This window comes from Fukomys damarensis, unplaced genomic scaffold (assembly GCF_012274545.1).
Source record: "Fukomys damarensis isolate Sample0158 unplaced genomic scaffold, DMR_v1.0_HiC HiC_scaffold_34, whole genome shotgun sequence".
NCBI classification, from domain to species: Eukaryota; Metazoa; Chordata; class Mammalia; order Rodentia; family Bathyergidae; genus Fukomys; species Fukomys damarensis.
This window is the reverse complement of record NW_022900946.1, coordinates 24191030-24216179: the sequence shown is the minus strand read 5'-3', so window position 1 is coordinate 24216179 and position 25150 is coordinate 24191030. Positions and strand designations below refer to the sequence as shown.

Genomic DNA, 25150 nt, shown 5'->3' with positions numbered 1-25150 from the left:
TCCATTGCCAGAGATGACTATTTGTGCTGTAAAGAGCCCTGAACATCATGACACTCACTGGCGGCCCTCACGAAGGACGTGGGGAGACCCTAGGGCTGCCAACCTGGAGAGGGCATCCTCTCCTCTCCTGAGGTTTTTTTTTTTTTTTTTTTTTTTTTTTTTTTGTATCAAGAATGGAACTCAGGGCCTTGTGCTTGCCAGGCAGGCGCTGTGCTGCTGAGCTACATCCCAGCTCTTCTAAATTTTGAAGAGCCCTGTCTAGAGTAGGACCCATCTGCCCACAACAGGTCAACTCCTAGTACATGGGAGACTTTCTGGGCCTAACTCTTCTTATTCTAGGGGATCAGGGAGTTCATTTGTTCCTGTGTTTTCCAGAAGTCCCAGGGGAGGAGTTTTCTAACCACATGATGGTACATGGAGCACTGCACGTAAGCTTTCCTCTAACATCTGGTCAGTGGCCCACCTGTCAGCATGTGTTAGTACCGAATGACAAAGTTAGAGGTGGTCTAAGCTTTATCATTGTTTTCACTTGAAAAAAAATTTTTTGGTACTAGGGATCAAACTCTGGACCTTGCTTTCATTTGCAAGGCAAGTGGGGGAACCACTGAGCTAAATCCCTGGCCCTTTACTTGAAATTCTTGATTTAGAATTATTCTCAAGGAAAAATATTTAAAATAACTAGTAGTATTCATAATACTCATTATAGAGAGTAAAGATCCGAGGCTAAATTAAAACTAATCAAAACACTGGAGCTGGGAGTGCAGCTTAGTGGTGGAACGCATGCTTAGTATTCACAGGGCCCTGGGTTAAATCCCAGAAAATGAAGGAATGAATGAACAAGTGAGACAGACAAGCCAGTAGAACCTTGGCAAATTTAATAAATTAAAACTAAAAATTGCAAAGTGGGAGGCAGGGAAGCAGAAAGATGTTCCTTTTAGCATTTATTCATTCTAACATTCACATCTGGCTTCATCATGGAGTTGTCTGGTTCTAGAATAAGTTCACTAGGGAGCCAGTTATTTCTATAGGATAGCAAAGTAAAAGTGTGAACTCAATTGGATCAGGTTTTCCTTTGGAGGGGTACTTCTGAAAACAATCAGTATGTAAAATAAAACAGAAACACCATTTCTCAAACACTTAAATAGCAGCCAGAGTAGTGAGATAGGTACTATTTATAAAGCACACATCTATTTAAACTCCTTTTTTTCTAGGCCAAAGACAATGCCACTGCCAATGACCTGGAAAAAAGGGAAAATGAAGAAAGAGAAAGAACAGCTTGAATGACATTAATTCAATCCCCTCCACTGGTTTGTTAGAAATTAAGGAACTCTGCTTCGCTGGGGCAGGAGTAAAGTCCTTGAGCGGAAAGAATGAAGTAGAAGAAGGTGGCCATAAACAGGACGTCAGAGATAACTTTCTGTTTCCCAAAATCAAGCACACAACCGTGTTCTACTGCTCCACTTCAAGGGCAAACTTGGTAATTCTCAGGTAACACTAAACAAATCTTTAAGTAACAGCATTCTCTTGATAATGGTCTCATCCTTGTCAGAGCCATTAACTAAAAGCCATTATGTTGCAATGGATTCCTTTATTTTCCATTCAGCCAACAGTCTAGACTTAAGAGTCTAGACTTAAGGCTTTCTTCCCTTTTTTCGCAGTGACTGTCCTTCTCCAGAGAAAGCAACAAATCGGCCTCCAGCTTCATCCTAGGTTTGAAAATAAGCTATTTTCAGAAACTGCCTGGAGGTTTACAATACATGCCTCATTCTGGGAACATGTATGACTCATCCATTGTCCTCCCACACTATGCATAATAAGAAATGCCTCTGAAATGTAAGTACAAATCGTAATTTATTGTGCTAAGACACAGATTCGTGGAATCAAAACTGAGTCTTCCACTGCCTGTTTTCAGGTTGAATAGACAAATGCCCTTTACTTCGGGAGGGGTTATGTCTGATAGACTCACCCTAAGTTGGTCATGTCATTAAGTGAAAAATGCATTTAATACACCCAACCTATCAAACACGGTAGCTTAGCAACACAGCATACCATCCAGCAATGGTTGTTTCCCCTTTTGACAGTGTGGCCGAGGGGGGAGTTGTGACTCAGTGTTGCTGTCTAGCAATGCACTGCGAATCACTAGTAAAGGAAAAGATCCAAGTTCCAAATTCCAAGTACAGATTCTGGTGAGTGTGCACTGCTTTCCCACTGTTATAATGTAAAAAACCCTAATATGATCCATAAGATGGGATCTTTTACAGAATAATTTTCAATATAAGAAATACAAAATGTATCCCTCAAAGAAAAGTCACTCATAACTTCATCACCCAAAAATAAATTTTCATTTACATTTCTGTAATGTTTATATAAATGGTTTTTTCACTTAATTTTGAAGTCTTAAGCCAATGAATTTATTGGCACACTACAGAGGCCGCAGAGTATTCTGTTATGTGGGAAAGCCAGTCTTCAGCCACTGGATGTCCCTGTTACTTCTAAATTTCCAGTACTATAAACTACTGGGTGAGCAGCTCCATGTGTTTGTACCCAGCTGATTTTTCCTCAAAGTAGAATTTCTAAGTAAAACGGTGCACATTAATCCCTTTAAGCTTTTAGTGATTTGTGGGTCATAGTACTGGGGATTGAACCCAGGGCCTTTGCAATAACATCCCCCCCAGCCCTTTTTATTTAAAAATTTTTTAATTTATTTAACTAATTTGGGAAAGCTCCTTATGTAGTCCAGGATGGCTTTGAACTCACTATGTAGCTCAGGTTGGTCTCAAACTCACAACCATCTTCTTGCCTCAGGCTTCTGAGTGCTGGAATTATAGGAGTGCGTCACCACACCTGCCTTATTACTGTTAGGAAATGGGGCTTGGCTGGAAGACATCTCTGTCCCTGAGGTTCCTTCCCTCTCTCTGCTTCCTGGCTGCCATGAGGTGAGCAGCTTTTCATCCATGTCCTTCTGCTATGCCATTTCTGCCTTGGAGCCTGTGGATTATGAACTGAGCCTGGAACCAAAATAAACCTTTCTTCCTTTAAGTTAAGTGGGCTGGGTATTTTGTCCGAGGGACAAGAAAGTGACTAATATATGGAGGCTTCAAGTCTGAGCCTGGCAAAAGCCATCCTGTAACTGGTGAAGTCCTAGTCAGGGTTTTACAGAGGTACCAGAGGGTGAGACCTGATTAGGGGACCATATATTTTTCTCTAAGCACGGAAGGTCCCCACCACTTGTGTCAATTTGAGGAATTTTTTTGGGGGGAGGCAGGGACTTGCTTTGTAGTTCTGGTTGGCCCTGAACTCACTATGTAGCCCACGCTGGCCTCACATTCACGGTGATCCTCTTGCCTCAGCCTCCTGAGTGCTGGGATTACACGTGTGCGGCACCACACCCAACAATTTGAGGACTACGAATGCCTGAAGCAGCTGTAAGTGGTGCCTGAGGATGCAGACAGCACTGAAGCCTCTATTCTTAACTACCTCGAATGCTAGAGAAGAGTTCAGTTGTCCGTAGGGCGAGTGGCCAGGGCCTGGTCCTGTCTGGCAGCTCACCTGGAAGAGGCTACAGCACATTTGCTTTCTGCCTGTTCCAAATGGGCTGCCAGAATACTCCTGGATCCCCAAGCATTCAATCCTTTAAGAAAAGGAACCAGAAACGTGGTGGGTCTGAAGTGTGGGTATTCTAGAAACATTCATCACACTCAGATGACTGTGTCTTAGCTTCAGTTGCAGAGTGTGCTGAATTTTATGACCAAGGCCAGCACCCTGGAATAAGTTCCCACAAAGTGGACACTTTCTTTCCTTAGTCAGCTTCTCCTCCTGCTCCTGTGAGAGGGGAGCGTGCCCAGGCAAAGGAGGCTCGCTGCTCAGATGTCTAACTGAAGGTCACTTCCAGAGTGTTGTGTCATGAAGTGGGATATACAGTGGTCAGGACTCTGCCCCTGGGTCCAGGAATCTTTACCTCTGGATCTTCACACATGCACTGTGCAATGCAGACAAATCAAAGCACCCTGCTCACAGGGCTGTTTCGATGACTGAAGTTGTTACACTTCAAACACTTAGCATGGTGCCTGCTACCTAGCAAGGCAACCTCTGCCAACCAGTACTGTGCTGGTCACCACTGCTGGGCGGTACCAAACAAAGTGTGACAATATTGGGAGATAGACACTTAAATCCCACTGCTTCTCACTGCTCTTGTGGTCTGGGCAAGCTATTGTCACAAACAGGTGTGCCTACACCCAGGATACCCATCCATCAATCTTCATATCACACCCTGACCACTGCTTAGGGCCAAGCACCTGCTGGGCCTGGCCACAAGGCCTCAGAGTGTTCATACCTGCAGGAGGTGCAGCCCTAACTTTCTCTTATCCCACAACCATCCTGCATGACTAGAAGGTGTTGTCCAGAGATTGCTAGAAGAAAGTAAAGAAAGATAAAGCCCATATACGGCACTCAGCTCATTGGTGACAAAGCTTGGAGGTGGCTCCTGATGCCAGGATGCCAGGCCTTAGCCTATAACAGGCCCACACAGGCTCTACAAAAGAAGTGTGCCATTGAGGAGAAAAGGGCTTCAGGATTGGGGAAAATATGACAAAAGCCTCCAATTCAGAATAATAACAGCTTCAGTCACTAGAACTCACCTCTTCAACTTTTTTGACCAGTGGACGTGAATTTCTGATGAAAGTAATCTTACCAAGTTTAAATTCGTAATTAGGAATTCCTCTGTGAAGAAGACACAGAGAAATGTTAGTTTCAGGAAGAAAGGGCTAAAATTCGCTTTTGACAATCAGGAGAGAGCAATAATAAAAGACAAGTGTCCTCTTGGTGACCTTTTCTGGGAAACAGTGCTGCACCCCAACCTAGGTCTTTGTCTAGCCCTTGGGTGCTTTTCAGCATTTCTGTCGCAGAGAACCAAAACCAAAATGGTCCTAGTTTAGCATAAATCCTGGGCATGGTAGATGGGCTTGACTCTGGGCCTGGCCCATGGTGAGGGGTCTTCTCAAATCCTTGTGCAATGGTTATATTCATTTGACTCTGAGACCAGGTAGAAGCTCTAGCATTCTCTTTTTGCTCACACATAGCTGACAGCTGAACCATCTTGTCACTGTCCCCACTGTGACAGCCGCCAGAGGAAGGGTCTGTAGTGAGAGTCACTGGACCCAGTGAAGTCAAGCCCAACCACCCCTGGAGAGCAGGATGGGGATTTGAGTTCAGCCAGTAGCCTGCTAGCCCAGGGCAGAGGCAGAGCCAGGACAGACTTACCTTTTAATGTCTCCAGGCTTGATTGGGGAGGGACTAGGCTCAACCCCTTTCTTCTTTCCATCCAGTCTATTCCCAGAACCCGAGAAGGCCTAAATAGGGAAGCAGGAGTCAGACACTGAGCCCTGAGATGGAACAGACATGCCCTTTGCTCGGAAACTGTCACAGGGATATGAGCAGACTGTGCTGCCCAGACACTCTCAGGACTGAAGCCCTTGCTCCCCACTGCTGGAGTCTTACGAGACTTCTCTCCACCCTGCCTGCAGGGGACTACTGGAACCTACAAAAGCCATCTTATCCAAGGGCAGCCAGCAGCCAGTGATGGGTTGAAAGGCCTAGCCCTGGCCTTTGCATGGGCTACCCAGATAAAGCCCCTGTGGGTGGACTAAGGCCCTAGGCCCAGCCTCCTGAATGACCAATCATAATCCCTGCACTGTCTCCTGGTACCCGAAGGCCCACACATGAACCAATTCTATCTTCTTCCCAGGCAGCTGGGCTGGGTCCTAAGGGTCACGTTTGCTGCTTACTTTCAAGCTGGGCAAAGAAAAATAGGATATGCTTTTAGAGAGAGATAAAAGCAAATGTAAATACTAGTGAACTTAAAAACAGTGCTGACAAAATGCACTCTGATGCCTTTTTCAGAGCGGGTCAAATGCTGGTAGTCAGTGGAACACTGACCTGGCCAGTGGTCAGCAAATTCAAGAGGAAGCCCAGCTGAGAATCACTGCCATAGACCATTAATTCAGGGAATATTCAATTCTTCAGTGTTAACTAATAGCGTTAGCTGTTTTTGCTATAGGAATAGATTTGTATTGGGTGCTTCATTTAAAAAAAATTTTGTGTTTTTGTAGACTCCAAATCTTGAACACCACAAAATGACTACAGCTAAAAAAAAAAAGCACAACTGAAAACAGACAGTGGAAGATCATTCCAAGAGGCCTAGACAGAGGCCTTGGAGTGCCTGAATGCAATGGTAGAGTGTTATGTATTGTGTGTAGTGAAAATATTGTGTGTCAGGTATCCTCAAAGATGTCACAAAAATGGTGAATGACATCATGGCTCAAGCTCTTAATTCTTGACAGTTTTAAGTGGATGAGGGTTGGGCACAATTTACTTTACTTATGTACAATAATGTCTAGTGGTTGAGCAGAGTACATACAAGTCCTGGAGAGATTTGCAGCCTGCCTGGATGAAATTAGGCTGTTTATGGGTAAGGGATTTAGCTCAGTGGTCTGCCACCTGCCTTGCAAGTGCAAGGTCCCGAGTTCAATCCCTGGTACCAAAAAAATAAAACATAAAAAATAGGCTGTTAATGAATGAAAAAGGACAGGAATGGGCTGGAGGTTTAGTTCAGTGGTGCCAGCACCTGCTTGGCAAGCACAAGGTCCTGAGTTTGATCCCTGGTTCTGCCAAAAAAAAAAAAAAAAAAAAAAAAAAAAAAAAAAAAAGCAGGAATATCCCTAGTTCACTGATATGCCTGGCTTAACAATCTTATTTTTTTTAATATAGATTTTATACTACATTTCAATGTACTGAACAAAAAACTACAAGGTATAAAGAAAACAGAAGGATGTTTTGTGATATTAAACATTTGAGAGAAGGCCAGGGATTTGGCTTGGTGTTTCTACCGCCTGCCTTACAAGCACCAAGGACCCAAGTTCGATCCCTGGTACAGAAAACAAAACAAAACAAAAAGAAAAACATTTGAGAGAAAACTGCAGGTTTCTGAAAGAAATCTTGAAAATGGACTGCCGAAATATTTTCCAAATCTAAAAATGCATTTAGGAGATTCTACAACATTTTCAGACAATCCTACAAGCCATCAGGAAATCTACAAGGAATTTTCTGGAATTGTAGCAGCTGCAAAGGAGAATTTTTTTTTCTTTTTGTTACTGGGGATCAAATTTAGGTCCCTGCACTTGCCAGGAAGGTTTCACTGAGCTAAATCCCTAACCCTAAGGAGAATTTTAGTAACAGATTTTTACGGTTCTGTAAAATGGAAACAAACTTGTGTTTTTTTACTTATCCAGATTAAGCCGAATTTTAAGAACTTGATCTTTCCTGCTTACTCTGGCTAAATTTTAGAAATCTAGAAATGGAGCTACTGGAATTTCAAGAAAGCTCTATCTGGTTTTGTTTTGTTTTAGAGACAGGGTCTCACTATGTAGTTGCAACTAACCTGGAACTCGCTATGTAGCCCAGGCTGGTCTCAAACTCACAGAGATCCTTCTGCCTCAGCCTCCTGAGTGCTGGGATTACAGGCATGAGCCACCACACCCGGCTTAAGAAAGCTCTATCTGGAAAAAGAAATTCTATGACCTGTGTGCAACCCTTGAGAAGACAAGAGTGTGAAGGGATGCCAAAGGTTAGTAGTCCTGAAAATGAATCCTTAAAGTGTGGCATTTTCTGCCAAATAATTTCAAAGTCGGTGAAAACACTTGGAATTGCTTACCTGTGTTTGGTTCATGTAATGCTTGTGAGCAGCTGTTTTCAGCTTTGAATTATATCACATCTGTACAAGAAACAGACTAACAGATGACCTGGAGTTGCACATGCTGCTCCCAAACTAAGGAAGTGTGAGCCAAGGTCTGAACTGCGTTATCAGCGTGCATACGGCAGCAAAGATCACATTAATTGTACAAGCATGCCGTATGCAAACTTTTACATTTCAATAACAAGCTGCTGGTATCACTGAAAGGTCTGTTACTATGTTTTCCTTTTAAGATAAAAGATGTTAATGTATGAATTCTTTTTTCTAAACTAAAACTTCAGTATTCAGGTTTAACTGCAGGGTTGGCGTTTTGCAATGGATAAGTGGATTTTGTGTTGTAGTTTGGGCACTGTCTTTAAAAGGTTCACATCACTGACCTAAAAGAAGGGTATTCATGTGTTTAAGTTTAAAGTTATTGGTAGAACAGAAATTTTTAAAAAGAACAAGAAAAAGTTGAGGCTGCCTTATAGGGTTGCTAGAATTGCAGAAAATGTTTGGTAACTAAGCAAGGGCCTAACTAACATGTACATGGATACCCAGAGCCCAACCCCTGCTGACGTCCACAAAGTATCACAGACAAAAGCTTGCAGTGAAATGTCCTGGTTCAAGGGAGGACAGAGTTAAGATGCCCAGCTTGGTACTCACACGGAAGCCCAGCTCTCCAGCATAGCCACTGTGGTCAGCTTCATTTTCCTGATGGGAAGTAGAAAACAGGAAGTGAGCTTCTTGTGAGGAACATCTAGCTTCTCCCTCAGTGTGCTGCCCAGCCCCCCACCCCCCAGTAGGATACATGGTCCCCACTAAAGGGCAAGGTAAAGAGAAGCTGGAAAGGTAAAGGTGCCAGCCCCAGCAAAGCCGAGCACCAAGAAGCACTGGAACAACACAACAAAAAGAGCAAAAGTCTGATATGGGCTGGGAACAGCCTCTGGAGAAACCACTTACTGTTGACTCCTCATGCTGGACTTGTCTTTCGGGTTCTTTGTAGCCCAGAGGAGCATCAAAGTCCACCTGTGTTTCCCAGATGAAAAGTAAGATGTTGAGACATAGCCACACTTAGCGCTTTGGCTATTCTGAGACAACTGCAGATTCACACACAGGTCTAAGAAATGACACTGAGATATACCTGATTATTTTTACCAACGACAACCTTTACAAGTTACTGTAGGACATCAACACTGGCAAACATCGTGACGTGCTCTTGGTGTGTGTGTGTGTGTGTGTGTGTGTGTGTGTGTGTGCACACGATTAGTTCTATTTAATTTTATAACTAGGCAAGATTGTGTATACACTACCACATGAAGATACTGAATAGTTCCGCTACAAGGATTGTGTCCTTGGCAACCACCAATCTGTCTTCCTTCCACATTTGAAGTCTTGATACCTTAAGAATGTCACATAAAGGAAAGCAGTCTCATATGCAGCCTTTTGGGACTGGACTGTTTGCTTGCATTCAGGACGTTGTATGCATCAGCAATTTGTCTCTACCCAGGAGGCTGAGAAGGCTTCCTTCGCTCTTATGTTTTGGTTTTTTGAAACAGGGTCTCGCTTTCTAGTGCAGGCTGGCCTTGAACTCACTATGTAGGCCAGGCTGGCTTCATACACTCAGCAGTCCACCTGCCTCAGCTTCCCAAGTGCCAGGATCATAGGCATGTGCCATCATGCCCGGCTCTCCGTAGCTCTTAAGAATATTAATTTTTTTTGGTACCGGGGATCACACTCAGGACCTTTCACTTGCAAGGCAGGCAGCAGAGCCACTGAGCTAAATCCACAGTCCAAGAATATTAACTTTTTGACAGGTCCGAGCAGACTATAAATTCAGCCACCTGTGCACTGGCAGCAGTCTCCAACCTTTACTCTTTGGTATGGTTCACTAGGTAAATAGTCTCCTCATGATGTTCAGACAGCATCTTCCTCCCACAGTAATTGCAAGTACCATGGGACAACCTCCTGGGCCCCTGGGCTGAGCCCAATGACACTATAAAAATCTATAAAAGACTATAAAAATCCACTCACATTCATGTCACACTCGATGATGGACACCGCCTTGTCAGGTTTGGTTTCCATTACCCGTAATTCATAGATCTGCAAGAAGAACACATACATTGGCTGGACAGGTTCGAGGCAGCACTGGTGGCTGGCAATATCTGCTTAATGAGGTTTTCTACCAGTGGATAAAACCTTCATACTCATGACATCAACCCCCAGTTGCACCTCTTCCCTCAACAATGCTGCTGAGGGGTGGGCTGCCTTTATGTTCACTGCTACAGAAGTGTTGCTCTCAATATATGGTTCCACTTAGACCATTAGCAGGTTTTGTTTTTTTTTTTTTGGTACTGGGGATTGAACTCAGGACCTTGCACTTGCCAGGCAGGTGCTGTGAGCTGAGCCACATCCCCTGCCCCATTAGTAGTTTTATGTGGTTATGTACCATATTGTGAAAGATACTATCTTTCACCCAGAAAGTTTGCTTCTAGGAATTTCTTCTTAGTAAATAATTAGCTAAGTACCCCAAGGAGAATGCTCAATGCACCATTGCTGATAATAATGTACATCCAAAATGCCTGTCAATAAAACATTAAGAACAAGAACGAGCTGGGTGTGGTGGCACACACCTGTGATCCCAGCACTCGGGAGGCTGAGGCAGGAGAATCACTGTGAGTTTCCCTGAGCACTGGTCTCAGGGAAAGCCAGGGTCAGCCAGGCTGGATCACTCTTGAACAATGAAGGTTGGCACTGGCGGCAGCTTCCTGAGGTCAACTGTTAACTGTCATAGTGGATGAGAGGCACCTACATTGCTGTGTCCAGTGGCAGAAGTTCCAATTATTACATCCTTCTTCAGACATGTTTCCATGGATAATGGGAAAGAAAACACCTTCTTGAAATATGTGGGAATTCATCTGGCATTTCGTTTTATAGCTAAATTGTCTAGAATCAGACATCTAAGAAGTACAGAATAATGAACGAACTTAAGAGGTATTTTGACCCAAAAGACCTATGTCAGGAAGGGCCAAACCCAGAGGAACTAAGGGAAAACTGAAGCTAAAGAAAATGTGGGCTCCCGTGAGGAGAGGTAACCCCAGAAGGTATTGTCCCCAGGCAGAGTCAGGCTGTGCTTCTAAGGTACCCAACAGTACTCAAGTACTTGCAAGGGCCAGGTCCTTAAAGGTCTGTCTGCTTCCAAGGGAGAGCATCCAAAATACAAGAACTTGACTGCCTGTTTCTGGGTCCTGATAGAATAGCAAAGGGGCTTAGTACAATGAAGACCTTTTTAAGAGATGTGGAATTGGCAGTGTTGCCACTGTATGACTAATAAATATAATTATTAAGCTTGTTCATCCATAAATGCAACCAGTCCTTTTTTTTAATGGTGCTTGGGTTCAAACACAGGGCCTTGTGCATGCAAGACAAGAGCTCTACCACTGAGCCACGTCCCCAGCCCAACCAATCCTTAAAACAGAGTTACTGAGTGAATTCAGTATCTAAGTATGAATTTACAGAAAAAATTTTTTGTTTTTTTGAGACAGGATCTTGCTGCATAGTTTAAGGTAGCTTTGAACTCAATATGTAGCCCAAGGTGGCCTCAAATTCACACAGATCCTCCTGCCTCAGACTCCTGGGCTTATATAGGCATGTGCCACCATATCCCACCAGAAAAATTTAAAAGAGAAACAATAGGCAGTGATTATATGATAGGATCCAGTAATACCTTGTTTAAAAAGAAGTCTCATTCAAACAGCAGAATGTATAATGCAAGTGGCCCTTCTTAGGTGAAAGCTGTGCTAAGAATGGTTCACATACCTTCTCATTGTAGTTGATGGCAATCACATCCCCCGTGGTCAGACAGGCAAAGTTTCTCAGTGCATTTTCTAATCTGTGGACACACACTGTCAAGGCAACATGGCAAGATGCATGCCTTCAGTATGTAATGCATGTCTGTGACAGGTCGGTTACTGTCAGCTAGGTAGACAGGGAATGCTGGTACTAAAACACACAGCTCTGGCCTGGGGATGAAACTGGGTGGCACAGTGCTTGCCTAAAGCAATCAAACAAATCTGAGTTTGATCCACAACATTGCAAAATTAATTAATAAAAAACAAGCAGCTTTAATGGAACAGTATTTCCAGTGATGCTGCATGGGAGTGCTCTGACTTCCACTTAAACATGGAGGAGCTGAGCCTAAGTTGAACCCTATTACCCAAAACACTTGGCCTCTGAGGTTAGACTTGGCTTCTTGCATGACTTTGGCACGCCCCGGTACATGCTATGGTCTAAGTCTGCTACCTTCTGTGTTTTACATAGCTGGCTCCTTCCCAACTGACAAAAACCTTTTCTCTCTGCAATAACAACTTAACTATGCCGATAGAAACAGCTTCTGAAATAATCCTTTAAGTCTAATTTGCAGTATGTGTAAAAATACAAGATAGAAAGGGGCTATGATCACAGAGACAGGGGCCCCTCCTGGTCAGTGATAGCCAAACTTTTCTAGGTCAGAATTCTAAAGGAAAAGTTAAGAATCTCTTCCCACAGGACGTCCCCCAACCTGCAGGACAGGAAGCCTCCATCCGTGACTGTACCATGGGCAGAATACCCAGCATTCCTCTAGGTCTACGACCTGGCCAGCAGGGGGCTCAATATGGTCACTGTGTCTAGGACACAGTCAGCAAAGGACTTAATACTGCCTGTTCACATCTAGGGTCTGACGCTTGACAATGGGCCGGAGACAGAGGATGGAAAGAGAAGTAGCAGGCCCAGATACAGTGAACAGGTAGAGAGGAGGCAGCTTTTTTCCTTTGCGTTTTAATTTTCTATGTTTTTCAGTGTTTAACTGCATTTAATAAAAGAAATGGGACTGGAGATGTAGTGAGAGAGTACTTGCTTACCATGCGTAAGGACTTGAGTTCAATCCTCGGAAGAGTACTGTTACATTAGGTAGCCCACACTAGTCTCACATTTGCAATCTTCCTACCTGGTGTGTACCACCTTTCAGCGTGTATTATGATTTAACAAGCCAACTGGAGCCATCAAACTAGAGATGATCCTAACTAGTCTATATACTGCACATCTCTCACCCACACTGATGACTTCCTTACACATAAATACATTCACCTGGCTTAAGCTCTGAGGCGAGCATTTAAAAAAAAAGTCATTAGAACCTAAAACTTTTGCTTTCTGCTTATGGAGATAAATGGTTTGGAGTGAATGAGCCTAAGTCTAGGCATATAGTGGGGTTGATTGGCTAGCTCATGGCTGAGATGAGGGGCCAGGGGTCCACAGAGTGGTTGGGGATGAGGGGAGATGAACCATTCCTCCTTCCACTAAACGCACTGTGCATTCTGGGCTTTGTGCTAGGTGGAAAAGTCAAACTAAAAAGAGGATTCCACTCTGCCTTCTACAAAATGTCTGGAAAATGACCGTAGGAAGCACATTGAATACTCAGTGCAACTTGGCCAAGGTTGAGACCGAGGAGGACGTTCTGGCTGAATACTATTCTTCTTCTGTTTTTTTTTCTTGAGACAGGGTCTCTCCATGTAGTTCAGGTTGTTCTTGAATGCACTAGGTAGCCCAGGCTGGCCTTGAACTCACAGCGATCCTCTTGAGCCAGCCTCCCAAGTCCTGGGATTACAGGAGTGTACCACCATGCCTGGCTAAATGTTACTGTTCTTAAATCACAACTTCAGTCACAAATAACTGTGTCCCCCAAAGCAGGCACAGATTTAATAAAATGCTGGATGGTTAATGAGTGGCAGAGAACACTTCTTTGAGGAGCCTTTCTTTTTTTAAATTTTGGTGATAATGGGGATGGAAACCAGAGCCAGACACATGCTGGGCAACATTTCCTGCCCAATCCTTCTTATTTCAAAAGGATACACTGCTTTGGGGTTGGTGATGTCCAGGAAGTCTGGGCTCTGAGGCTGGAATTTGGAGTATGTGGCCACTTGCAGGTTGACACTCTCCACTTGAACCAAGCCTCCTTCCTCCAACAGCAAATTCTGCATCATCTAAAAGGATTGAGAAGAAAACTGCATGAAATTCCCAAGTGGCTACCGTGGCTGCCATCTACCCATATACCTGGGCACAGGTAATTTCACTGATACAATGTCAAGGAAGAGGAAGAAAAAAGGCCAAGAAAAGGGTGTTACAAAGGCTACTTAGGTTACTTTACTGTCAGACCATGTGAATCGGCCACCACCTCCAGGCCTTCTTGAGTAAAACATTTTCCTGGGACACTCAGCTCAGCTCAACTCCTGGCTCCCAAGCTGACACAAAAGCATCTTCCAAGGCCCTGGGTAAATAGGGCTGCAGGTACGGTGGGAAGATGACTGCACAAGCTGAGGATGACCTATGGAACAGCCTGTTATGGCTGAGGCTGTGAGGTGGTTACCAGGTCCCAGATTATGTCTGCTGCAGAGGGATTTAAAAAAACCGATAGGGCCAGGGATTTAGCTCAGCGGTTCGGTGGCCTTCCTTGCAAGCGCAAGGACCCAAGTTCAATCCCCGGTTCCAAAAAAAAAAAAAAAGCAACAAACCCCGATAAACACCCCCATGCCCCTCTTAAACCATCCAGCAAGGCAGATGATGGCTGAGGAAGGAGATGGAAGCTATAAACAAGGCCTATGAGAACGTGACATGTGGAGAGCCAGGGCAGTGTAGTGTGGTCAAGTCTCAGGTCAGTGGCAAGGAAGAGAAGCCCTGCATATCCGGGAATAGATTATTTACTTTTATTTTAAACCTCCTTGAAGAGAATGTCAGACACACAGGCTGAGAAAACCACAGGATGAACCTCCACCCACATTGCCCTGACAAGTGATCATGGTAATCAAGATGAGGCCCCGCTCATTTCATTCATCAGCGCTATAGCATTCCCCATCCCCTCCTACACTGGACTGGCCTGAAGAAAACCCGAGCAGCCCACCCCTTTGAGAATGCCACACCTGCAGCGGTTAGGAGGTGACACAGCCCAAGGAAAAGAGGGCAGGAGACCTGGGGCAAGTCAGAGGGGAAGCTCATCTGGAAAGAGCTGTACCGGGAGGACGACTGGGACCAGCCAGGGGTGAAGCGTGCCAGTGAGTGTGCTGGGATGATCCTGGGGAGGCTCTGACATAGAGCCGAGAGGTGTGCATTAGGGTGGAAATGACAGAAACGGAGGGGTAGCTGCTCCTGCAAATGCCACAGGCAGCCAGAGGCAGCCATAGCAGGAGGGTTAAGCAGCTGGCTCTGACAGCTGAGGGTTCTGTGAGCTGGGGAATGGAAGTCAAGAGAATGCACATGGCTCCTGTGGGGGAGCTGGCCGGGGCTACCACTCGTGAGGGACCCTGAGACCTGGCCAAAGAAGAGTCATCCCTACAGTGGCATAAGCAAGGATACTGCGCACAGGAGGAAAGGGACCTTTAAAACTTGTAATCACCTTTAACATTAGAAAGAGGAAATGCCACTTTTGAATGTGTGGTAATCACTCTGATAGGAGCCAGCAGGAGGCAGGCTGTGCCTCAGAACACTGCCCTGTGGCAGTGGGGACTCAGGTGTGGCAGTTGAGCCATTTCCGAATGCTCCCAATGCTGCCCCGTCCACAAAAGGGACTCCTGGCACCTGACATAATTAAAGCACAGAGCAAGGGATCTACGTTCCTCTCTGTGGGCTTCCCAAAACTAAGGATGTCATAACTGAGGAGAGGGTAGGCGTAGGGGTGGGGAGAAGGGAAAAGGGAGGTACATGGTTCTCAAGGCCACCTACGTGAAATACTCATCATCTCAGGCTCCCACCTAAAAGGCTCACTGCTCTGATCCAACTTTGAAGGCTCTTGTGCCTTTAATGTCTAGGCGTGCAGTGACATCCTTCAAGTCCTCCAGACTTGTGTGTCACAGCCAAGTGGAATGTTTAAGGCATAGCAGAGTGTAATTTTAAACCCTTTCTTCTCACTAGACCATTTTGCTGGCTGGCAGGACTCTTGACTGTGCACACACATTGCAGGTTGGGGGTCCCTATCTATGAGGCCCTCACTTCTGATAGTCAAAGGGTCACAAACTCCTCAGAGACCCTGGCAGCCCCACTCACCCAGTGTGGGAGGTAGCAGATGCCCTCGTCAGCCACGAATTCCAGCACACCGCAGTGTGTCATGCGGTCTGAATTCTTATTAGTCAGTTTGAACAGCATGGGATAGGTAATGTTAAGTCGGCCTAAGAAGAACAGAGACATCATGAGGTGTGATTCAGGTAAGGTACCTTGAGGCATGGCTCCTGTGAAGTAGAGAAGCCCATTCATCCAATACTGTCCCTTGGAAGGAACATCCTCACCACTCACAGGCTTTGAATATTTACCCTCCTGCAGCTCCTGCCCTCCAACAAACCCCTTACTGCTCAAGGTAGGGATGCATCACTACCTGCAAGAACACAGCATAACCCAGAGGAGCTTGGGAATGTCTGGTGACTTAGTCATGTAGCACTGGTACCAACTTGGCCTTGTGCAAGTCAGGCAAGCACTCCTCTACCGAGCTACATCCCCTACCACGAAATCACAATTTTAAAAAGTAACAGGTTCATTCATTTGTCAGTAAAGTAAATGCCAATCATGTGCTGGAGAAAAATCTCTAGAGTCCGAAGTTTCAAATTAGAAAAATAAGAGAGAAAACAAACATGCGTATCCAGGTCCTGCAGATGCTGTGGAAAGGGAAGGGCAGGAGGGGGCAAGGCATGGGCTCCTGCAGACCTAGTTCCTCAGGCTAGGGAGGGAATCCAAGTAGAGGGGTCAGGATGAGCAAAAGTAGGCAAGGGAAGAGCTCTGGCAGTTTGCAGAAAAACAGACAACTGGGCAAGACAGGCTGGGGATGGGTGTAGCAGCGGTCAGGATGGAAGGGAGACTGGGATGAGATACCATGAAGGGCCCAGTGGGCAGGACGGGCTCAGCAAGGTCCTGACAGGGCATCCCTCATTCCAGGGTGATCAAGTGAGAACTGCACCGAGAGCAGGAGCTGGCAAACGGGAAGGCTGCCTCAGGAGGTACAGGGGGACAGAAAAGACACAGGGAGACCAGGGCTCCGAGGGAAGAATCTGAGAAGGCAGTGATGGAGGTGTCCTGTTCCAGACCCTCGCTATCTTCCCAGAACAGTCCAGGAGGAATGACTATCACACCCCGTTTTTATCTATGGGCAAGCTGAAGCACGCAGGCAACGCAGCATGCCTCACATCACTCAGCTTGAGCAGTACTGCTGAGATCCAAAGGCAGCCGCTGAGGCAGTCTTGACCTTGTCAGGTTAGGCAAACATCAACAGAAACTCCTATGGCACCAGGAGGTAAAGCAGGTTCCTGGGCTCTCTCTGAAGTTCTAATAAATGAAGCCAATGAAGAGTTGGGGCAGGAAGCAGCACCTCACCATGCAGGTGCGCCAGGGACGGGCCCCACCACTATCACATCAGTGACCGATGCTAGCAACCCAAGAGCCCCGGGACCAGGCCCTCTTCTTAGGGTGCCTCCCAGCTATGGAAGCTGCCCGCAGCTGGCCTGAGGGACACTGACCCAGGCTTCAGACAAGGGTTCAAGACTGATACAGCTCGAAGAGACTCTCATGTTCTTCCGTCCATGATTCCTAAGCTGCAATGTGTCATTCAGAATTGCTTTGGGGCTCCCAGGCCCCCCACATCAAACAGGCAAATGCCCTGTATTTTATAAAGTAGGACTCCCTACACGAGCTTATTTGACATAAAAGAGTTTCTTCTATTACTCAGAGACCTTAATAACACTCATCTGACCTTAACCCCACTGATCCAGTTGCTGAGTCACTTCTGGACACTTGTGTTAAGTGCCTGGCTCCTGAGTCAGCTCATCCTGAAAACAAGTGCTCTCTGCACAGCAGGCCACGGCCACACATCACCTTGTCCTGGCACATGAAGCTGGTTCTCCCAGCCCAGGGTGTGCCCACCACTGATGAATCCTGACCAGCTGTGGAAGAGGTCACCTGTGTCTACGTGCACAGAAGAACCTATGCTGATTTCTGGACTCCATCTTTATACCGCGAAAGTTCTCAAGTCACTTGGAAAATACTTACTGAGTTGATCGAGGGCTGAGGGAGGCATAATTACTGTGGGAAGAATATTTGAGAAATATTAATAAAAACAAAAAGGACAGACTGAGGGCAAGGGGCAGTTTCTTTTATATTTAAAAGAAGTTTTAAGCAGTATTTCTAGGGTAGGCAGAATTTCATAATGATTTTTCCTAATGAATCTTACTTGATATGCTTTATTTTTGGGGGGACTGAATGCCTCCTCATCATAAATCTAATCCTAATTGGCACTCTACTCCCACCACCCACATCTACTGAGTGAGTCTGAGACATGACATTTTCACTATAAGGATAGCTTCTGGGGCTTACATGCAAAGTACGGGCTGGGGAAGGCTACAAGCTTCATAGACTTGGGGCGGGAAAGGTTACTATTCAAAATAAAAACAAGCACATACTCTTCCCTCCTTTCTCCACATCTGACCTGTCATTAGGCCCTGCTAGCATTGACACTGAGAAGCAGCGGTATTGTGTGGAGAAGCGGTTCTGGAAGACCCGGGGGATCGGGTGGTCAAACATGTTGAAAGAGAACTGAAAGAAGAAAAGAAATACTAGCATTAGAACAGAACAAAGGCACATTTCTTCACTTTTTATTTCTAGCAATAATGTCTCGCTGTGTGGCCTAGGCTAGTTTCAAGGTGCTGGAACTACAGAGGGGAGCCACTGCGTATGTCATAAAGTTACATTTCTTCAAGCCAAAAGCCAAGACAAAAACATGTCGGAGTCATTAATACGGCTAAATGTGGCTCAAGAACACAATGCATTGAAATCTCGATTAACCAGAATGTTATGGTATCTTTAGCAGTAGTACACTTCAAATCCTTTCTGCCTCAGCCAGTCTCATCCATCAGATATAATCCCACCATCTTTAGACAGTTCATCTTATTAAGATATAAAGTAGGCTACACCAAAGCTCCCCTTATTATCTTTTAGGGCTGCTTTCATCCCATACACATCACAGAGACTTGTTTTTGACCATCCCATAGTCTCCTAACCTGGACTGATTCTTCCACTTGGAACCCATTTCCTATTACCACTAATTTAAGAGCACTTACTCATTGAGAATCATCTCTGCTTACTGAGTGCTTACTACCTGCCAGGTTCTGATCCGGATACTAGAACAGCAATAATCCTAGTGACACTTGTTCATTAACCCAACAGATACAACTACAACTTCTGCCCTGGTGGAGCTAATGTTCAGGACAAGACAGACAGGCCAAAGAAAACAGGTAGTTTGAAGACAAGAAGTAGGGTAAAGGGATACAGAGCCCCTTTTAATGATATTTTTAACATTAAATAAATGGTTAGGAAGGAGCTAACTGCAGGGAGACCTACATGCCATGAGAGGGAGCAGGAAGGAAATAAGAAAAGGCACTCCAGATTGTGCTCCTTCCTCTGGCTTTCAGTTACTATCCTTTCCGAAGCCTCCTTTGCTCTGCCCTGGATCTGCACAGGCGCCTCTCTCGTATGCTCTCAAAGCATGCAGCAGATATGAATGCTGTGCTACATTACAGTGCTTTCTCACATCAACAAGCAAGGCTGAGATATATAAACAGGCAAGAACTCGGCTCTTAACCTATGCACTAAGACCATGCTTGGAACATGTTACAGATCAACTTGGGGTTTTCTCAAAGTATTTCAAGTACTATGACTTTTGAGAAGAGAATATAAAATCTCACAGTAAGGTAAATATATCCAAAAGAAAAGAAGGCGGGAACATTCCTGCGCATAACAGCATTGTTATAATAGCAAAAAGTAGAAACAACCCAAATGTCCATGGACATAGGAACAAACAAAATGTGTTATATACATATAATGTAATATTGTTCATCCTTACGAAGTAAGCAAATTCTGCCACATGGATAAGCCTTGAGGACATTATGCTAAGTGAAATACAACAATCACAAGAGGACTTCTACCAAATGATTCCATTTAAATACAGTATCTACAGTAATTAAATTCATAGATACAGAAAGCGGAATCATAGTTGCCAGTGTCTGTGAAGAGTGAAAAATAATGAAGAAAGTACCTAGTGATAAGAAGTTATACTCAAACTTATAAAATTAGCAAGCTGAATCAGCTATTTCCCTAAAACGCAGATATAGCATGTGCCTGCTTAAAATCTTAAGATGGTTCTTCACTGCCTAGAATTCTTCACTGCCAGAACTGTCCAATTCAATCTTGTACAGAAGCACAACAAATGAAACACCTTCTGAATGAAGCCAGAGGATTGGGGGGGCCTCATCAAAAATCCTGTCATGGGCCAGGATTTTTAGGTCAGTGGTTCTCCTGCCTGGCTCGCAAGCGCAAGGTCCTGAGTTCGATCCCCGATCCCCCCCGCCAAAAAAAAATCCTGTCATTATACCACCCCATCTAAGCCATTTCTTCTCTTCCAAACATGAAAAGAGGAAAACGTACACAAAGTATGTAAACCCTTAACACGCCACCTCCAGTTCATTTTCACATGAACCTGACCTGTCCCTTCCTGCTTACTTCTGACCGCATGTCTTTTACTGCAGTCAAACAGTTTTGGCTTCAAATCTCCATTCCTCACTTTTGTGACCTGGAGTAAACTACCTCTGAAAACTGTAGTTTCCTCTAGTGAAAGACGACAATAATCATTTTTCCCTGAAGGGGGCTGTAGAGATTAAAGGGGGCAAAATGTGCTGAGGAACTACAGGTACGACAGAAAAGAGTCAGAAAATATTAGTAAGATCAGCACTACTAAACACAACTATGTATATCCGAAGGTAGGAATCCAGATGAACAGAGCTGACCGAACTGGGGCAAACAGCTGGATGCTCTTGCGACCCACGGAGATTCCTCCTGCGGATTCTCCCTGGGGAGCGGCTGCTTCGGCTCCCTACTCTTACCCCTACCAACTTTCTAGTTAACTTTGTGCTTACGGAAACCTGTTACGTGTCGAGTACTTTCGAGACCCATGGTTGGTCACGAACGTACGATCTCTTCTACCTACACACGAGGAACTCAAGCCCAGCTAAGAGGGAACACAAATCATGTTCCAGGCCAGCGGGGGCGAACTGACGCGGCTCGCGGTTCACCATCGGCTCAGGGCCCAAACGCCCGGGACTGGCGGGCTGCCGGACTCAGGCCCGGTGACTCGGCATCTGTCCCGCCTCACTGGTCACCAGCCTGAGACCCAAGCTTAGTCCTAGCTCCAGACCGTTGCCCAACCGCACTTACCATTATGGACACCGCTTCGCAGACGCCGCTTCTCTCAGGAACGTTAAAATAGGAATTCCGGGGAGATCTCAACCACTCTTCACATCCGCCTTACTGAAACCCAGACCCTCGCGAACCTCACCGGAAGTGCCCGACCTGAGACCCACAGAGGGGGAGCAGAGGCCGTCGGCTGTGAGGGAAAAAAGCCAGAAAGACCCAGAATCTAAAAATTACTCAACATAAACATTAAAATATCCTTCAATAACTTGTTTTCTTGTACAGAGACAGTTTTAAAGTTAGTTTAAATAATTTTTGGAAGTATTCCCCCTCCAGATGAACTTGGTAGGGTCCATGGTACTTAGATACTACATTACCCAGAATGCATCTAAAAGCCTTCCGGCCTTTGGTTTCACTACCTTGAACTCGGGCAGAACGCACCCACCTTCAAACCGAACCAAAAGTCTATTGAAAAATTTAATGCCACCCTCAATCAACGTATAACTAAGTTTAATTTATTGCTAGGAATATATTTTCCCAAGGGTGCCCAGTGTGAAGCAGTAGGCTTTTCTTACCAAAGTAAAGATGTCTGGCAAACGCAGGGTTTCTGGGTAAATGAGAGTCAGAGTGGAAGGAAGCAAACTTGTTTGTGCCCACCCCAGAAATACCGTAATGCTTATTTGGCGGATTTTTCCAGCCGTGAATGGTGGAGCGGTATTGCCCGCCTCCAATATGGCCCAATTAGAAAAGAAGAAAGTTTGAGACTTTAGAGGCTATTGGTTAGTAGCGTGGGCCAATCAGAAGAGCCTGGATTTGGCGGGAGTCTTGACCCCTGCCCTGTTCTTGCTGTCCCAGTGCAAGTGCTGGCCGTCCGACCTCCGAGGCTATGTTCGTGTCCGATTTTCGCAAAGAGTTCTACGAGCTGGTCCAGAGCCAGGTAACTCAGTGCAGGGACCTGGCCGAGGCCTTGTCTGTGGGGAAGGGATGAGGGGGAGTGGCCATGGTTGGCGTGGAAACTGGGGAGCAGCCAGGGTTTAGCTCTCTTCGCTCAGCCCGCCCCCTTTTCTCCCCCAACAGAGAGTCCTACTCTTTGTGGCCTCGGACGTGGACGCTCTGTGTGCTTGCAAAATCCTTCAGGTGAGCTCTGCGGACCTAAGAGGGCGGGCCAGGGCGAGCAGTGAGGAACAGTGTGGTGTTGAGCAGAGATGTTGGTGCAAGGTTGGCTTAGGACGGGAGATGAGGAGAGGAAGGACACTCAGTTCACCTTTCTGTCTGAACAGTGTTGGGTGTTAGAGAAGGAGAGGGGATTCTTTATTCAAGAAGCCAGACCCAAAAATGGTTTCATTTGGGAGGATTTTGGAGCTTCTTTTTTCCAATGTGGCATTTGAGAGAGAGGAATTTTGACAATGGAGAGTATACTGGTGTCAGCATTAGTGCTGGAAACGCGAGTCTCTAGTCTACTAGGGAAAGTCATTACTTTGGTTTTGAATGTGAACTTGGGTCAGGAACTTTTCAGAACATTTGGAATTAAGATCAACTTTACCAGTTTTCACAAATTCAGCAAAATGCATAGAACTGTACATCGAGCATACACATCCCAAAAACCTACTTCTCCCATTAATATTTTCTTGGTACCAAGGATCAAACTGTGGGCCTTGCACTTGCAAGACAGGTGGCCAAATCACTGAGCTAAATCCCCGGCCCTCTCCCATTAATATTTAGTAACTTTATTTTGTCACATTTTCCCCCTTCAACACCTCTATTTTGTGTGTGTGTGTGTGTGTGTGTGTGTGTGTATTTCATACCACATTGTAGGTGTACTAAATAAGATAAACTTGAAAATGCTCTCTCTCCAGGCTCTGTTTCAGTGTGATCACGTGCAGTACACACTCGTTCCAGTTTCTGGGTGGCAAGAACTTGAAACTGCATATCTTGAGCATAAAGAACAGGTATGAAAGATGCATTTTAGAATAATTAAGGTATTTTTTTACTGAAATACAATTACTTAGTACTTAGCATTCTTTCTACTTTCAACAAGTTGATCAGATAATTAAGTATCTACTTCATTAGGCAACATGGAAGACAAAAACATGCTGTGTATACTGATGACTCACTTTCAAGTTAGGAGCCAGAATTGACAAAAACATTGAATGTGGACAACATTTAACTTTGAACTTTCTTTGCAGAAATTTGATTGTAAGATGCTTGGAATTTAGCAATTTTTATTAAGACTTCATTAAAATTATTTGAGAATACATCACTATTTTCTGTTAGCTTTTTAAGAAAATGCATCCCAATTTTCAACTTGAAATGTAGAAATGAATACTCTCCCTTTGGAATTTAAACAACAGGGGCCAGGACTTCCTATCATGCATGGGGCCCAGTGAGAAATGGAAGAGTGAGGGGCTAGGGCATGAAAGAGGGTCCTACAGTCCTTGGGCACTTCTAGAACTGTTTTGGCAGAGGTAAATTCTCCCTCGGAGTTTGGTCATAACTTGAGAGATTTGTGCCAGCTTAGTATTTCTAAGGAACGGTTTTTCTATAGTGATAGAATGTGGTGGAAGATTTAATATTTAGAAGCCCTGTGATGTGCTAAAAACTTAAATCTGTACAACACTAGTAGCATGGGGAGGTGCACAGTCCAGCTAAACCGAAAACTGAGGAGGCCCCATTACACATTTGAAGTCGAGGTCTGCTCCTTGTATGTTTCTTGACTCCGTGTACAACACGTGGGTGTGTTGAGCTTCAGCATGCTCTTCAGAAAGTGGGAGAAGCAAAAGAGCCTACTTCACAGCGTCACCTTGGAGAAGAGTATGTTAAAACACTTAGCACAGTTGGCTGTCTTTTGTGGCCTGTGCTAGTCCATCTAGGCCTTGCTACATGGCATCGGCTAACTGTGTCTCAGCAAAGACTCAGGCCTACTGTGGTAAATTGGAAGGGGCCTCCTCGACTCAGTTATTTTATAATGTTTCCCTTTTTTTTTCAGTTCCGCTATTTTATTCTTATCAACTGTGGAGCTAATGTAGATCTACTGGATATCCTTCAACCTGATGAAGATACTATATTCTTTGTGTGTGATACTCACAGGCCAGTCAATGTTGTGAATGTGTACAATGACACCTGCTGCTTCGGCTCCCTACTCTTACCCCTACCAACTTTCTAGTTAACTTTGTGCTTACGGAAACCTGTTACGTGTCGAGTACTTTCGAGACCCATGGTTGGTCACGAACGTACGATCTCTTCTACCTACACACGAGGAACTCAAGCCCAGCTAAGAGGGAACACAAATCATGTTCCAGGCCAGCGGGGGCGAACTGACGCGGCTCGCGGTTCACCATCGGCTCAGGGCCCAAACGCCCGGGACTGGCGGGCTGCCGGACTCAGGCCCGGTGACTCGGCATCTGTCCCGCCTCACTGGTCACCAGCCTGAGACCCAAGCTTAGTCCTAGCTCCAGACCGTTGCCCAACCGCACTTACCATTATGGACACCGCTTCGCAGACGCCGCTTCTCTCAGGAACGTTAAAATAGGAATTCCGGGGAGATCTCAACCACTCTTCACATCCGCCTTACTGAAACCCAGACCCTCGCGAACCTCACCGGAAGTGCCCGACCTGAGACCCACAGAGGGGGAGCAGAGGCCGTCGGCTGTGAGGGAAAAAAGCCAGAAAGACCCAGAATCTAAAAATTACTCAACATAAACATTAAAATATCCTTCAATAACTTGTTTTCTTGTACAGAGACAGTTTTAAAGTTAGTTTAAATAATTTTTGGAAGTATTCCCCCTCCAGATGAACTTGGTAGGGTCCATGGTACTTAGATACTACATTACCCAGAATGCATCTAAAAGCCTTCCGGCCTTTGGTTTCACTACCTTGAACTCGGGCAGAACGCACCCACCTTCAAACCGAACCAAAAGTCTATTGAAAAATTTAATGCCACCCTCAATCAACGTATAACTAAGTTTAATTTATTGCTAGGAATATATTTTCCCAAGGGTGCCCAGTGTGAAGCAGTAGGCTTTTCTTACCAAAGTAAAGATGTCTGGCAAACGCAGGGTTTCTGGGTAAATGAGAGTCAGAGTGGAAGGAAGCAAACTTGTTTGTGCCCACCCCAGAAATACCGTAATGCTTATTTGGCGGATTTTTCCAGCCGTGAATGGTGGAGCGGTATTG

The 25150-nt window shown here is 45.2% G+C and overlaps 1 protein-coding gene across 3 annotated transcripts; it reads right to left on the bottom strand.

Moving 5' to 3' along the window:
* Window positions 1–1464: 1464 nt before the first annotated feature.
* Ufd1 (ubiquitin recognition factor in ER associated degradation 1) lies at window positions 1465–25098 on the bottom strand. 3 transcript variants are annotated; one of them, XM_010620723.3, is made up of 13 exons: window positions 25006–25098; window positions 24455–24623; window positions 18196–18328; window positions 17786–17818; window positions 15800–15921; window positions 13616–13746; window positions 11546–11618; window positions 9761–9829; window positions 8690–8755; window positions 8393–8440; window positions 5260–5348; window positions 4638–4719; window positions 1465–1706 (listed from the first exon to the last, which is right to left on the bottom strand). In XM_010620723.3, exons 2-13 carry the CDS (start codon window positions 24455–24457, stop codon window positions 1632–1634), a joined length of 924 nt encoding a protein of 307 aa, XP_010619025.1. In that variant the 5' UTR covers window positions 24458–24623; window positions 25006–25098; the 3' UTR covers window positions 1465–1631. The 3 variants fall into 3 exon arrangements, with proteins under 3 accessions (XP_010619025.1, XP_010619024.1, XP_010619027.1); XM_010620722.2 differs by lacking the exons at window positions 24455–24623; window positions 25006–25098 and adding exons at window positions 21002–21170; window positions 21553–21645; XM_010620725.2 differs by lacking the exons at window positions 24455–24623; window positions 25006–25098 and having other exon boundaries at window positions 18222–18306.
* Between the last annotated feature and the right edge of the window lie 52 nt (window positions 25099–25150).

Bases quoted from the DNA above. Each gene is read 5' to 3' on its own strand.
- Ufd1 (XM_010620723.3), bottom strand. The intron at 17,819-18,195 runs GTATGTGCTTGT...TTCTTCCCACAG, and splicing joins TGTGGAGAAAGGAGGGAAGA to TAATTATGCCTCCCTCAGCC. The intron at 13,747-15,799 runs GTGAGTGGGGCT...CAATCCTTTTAG, and splicing joins TCTGCTACCTCCCACACTGG to ATGATGCAGAATTTGCTGTT.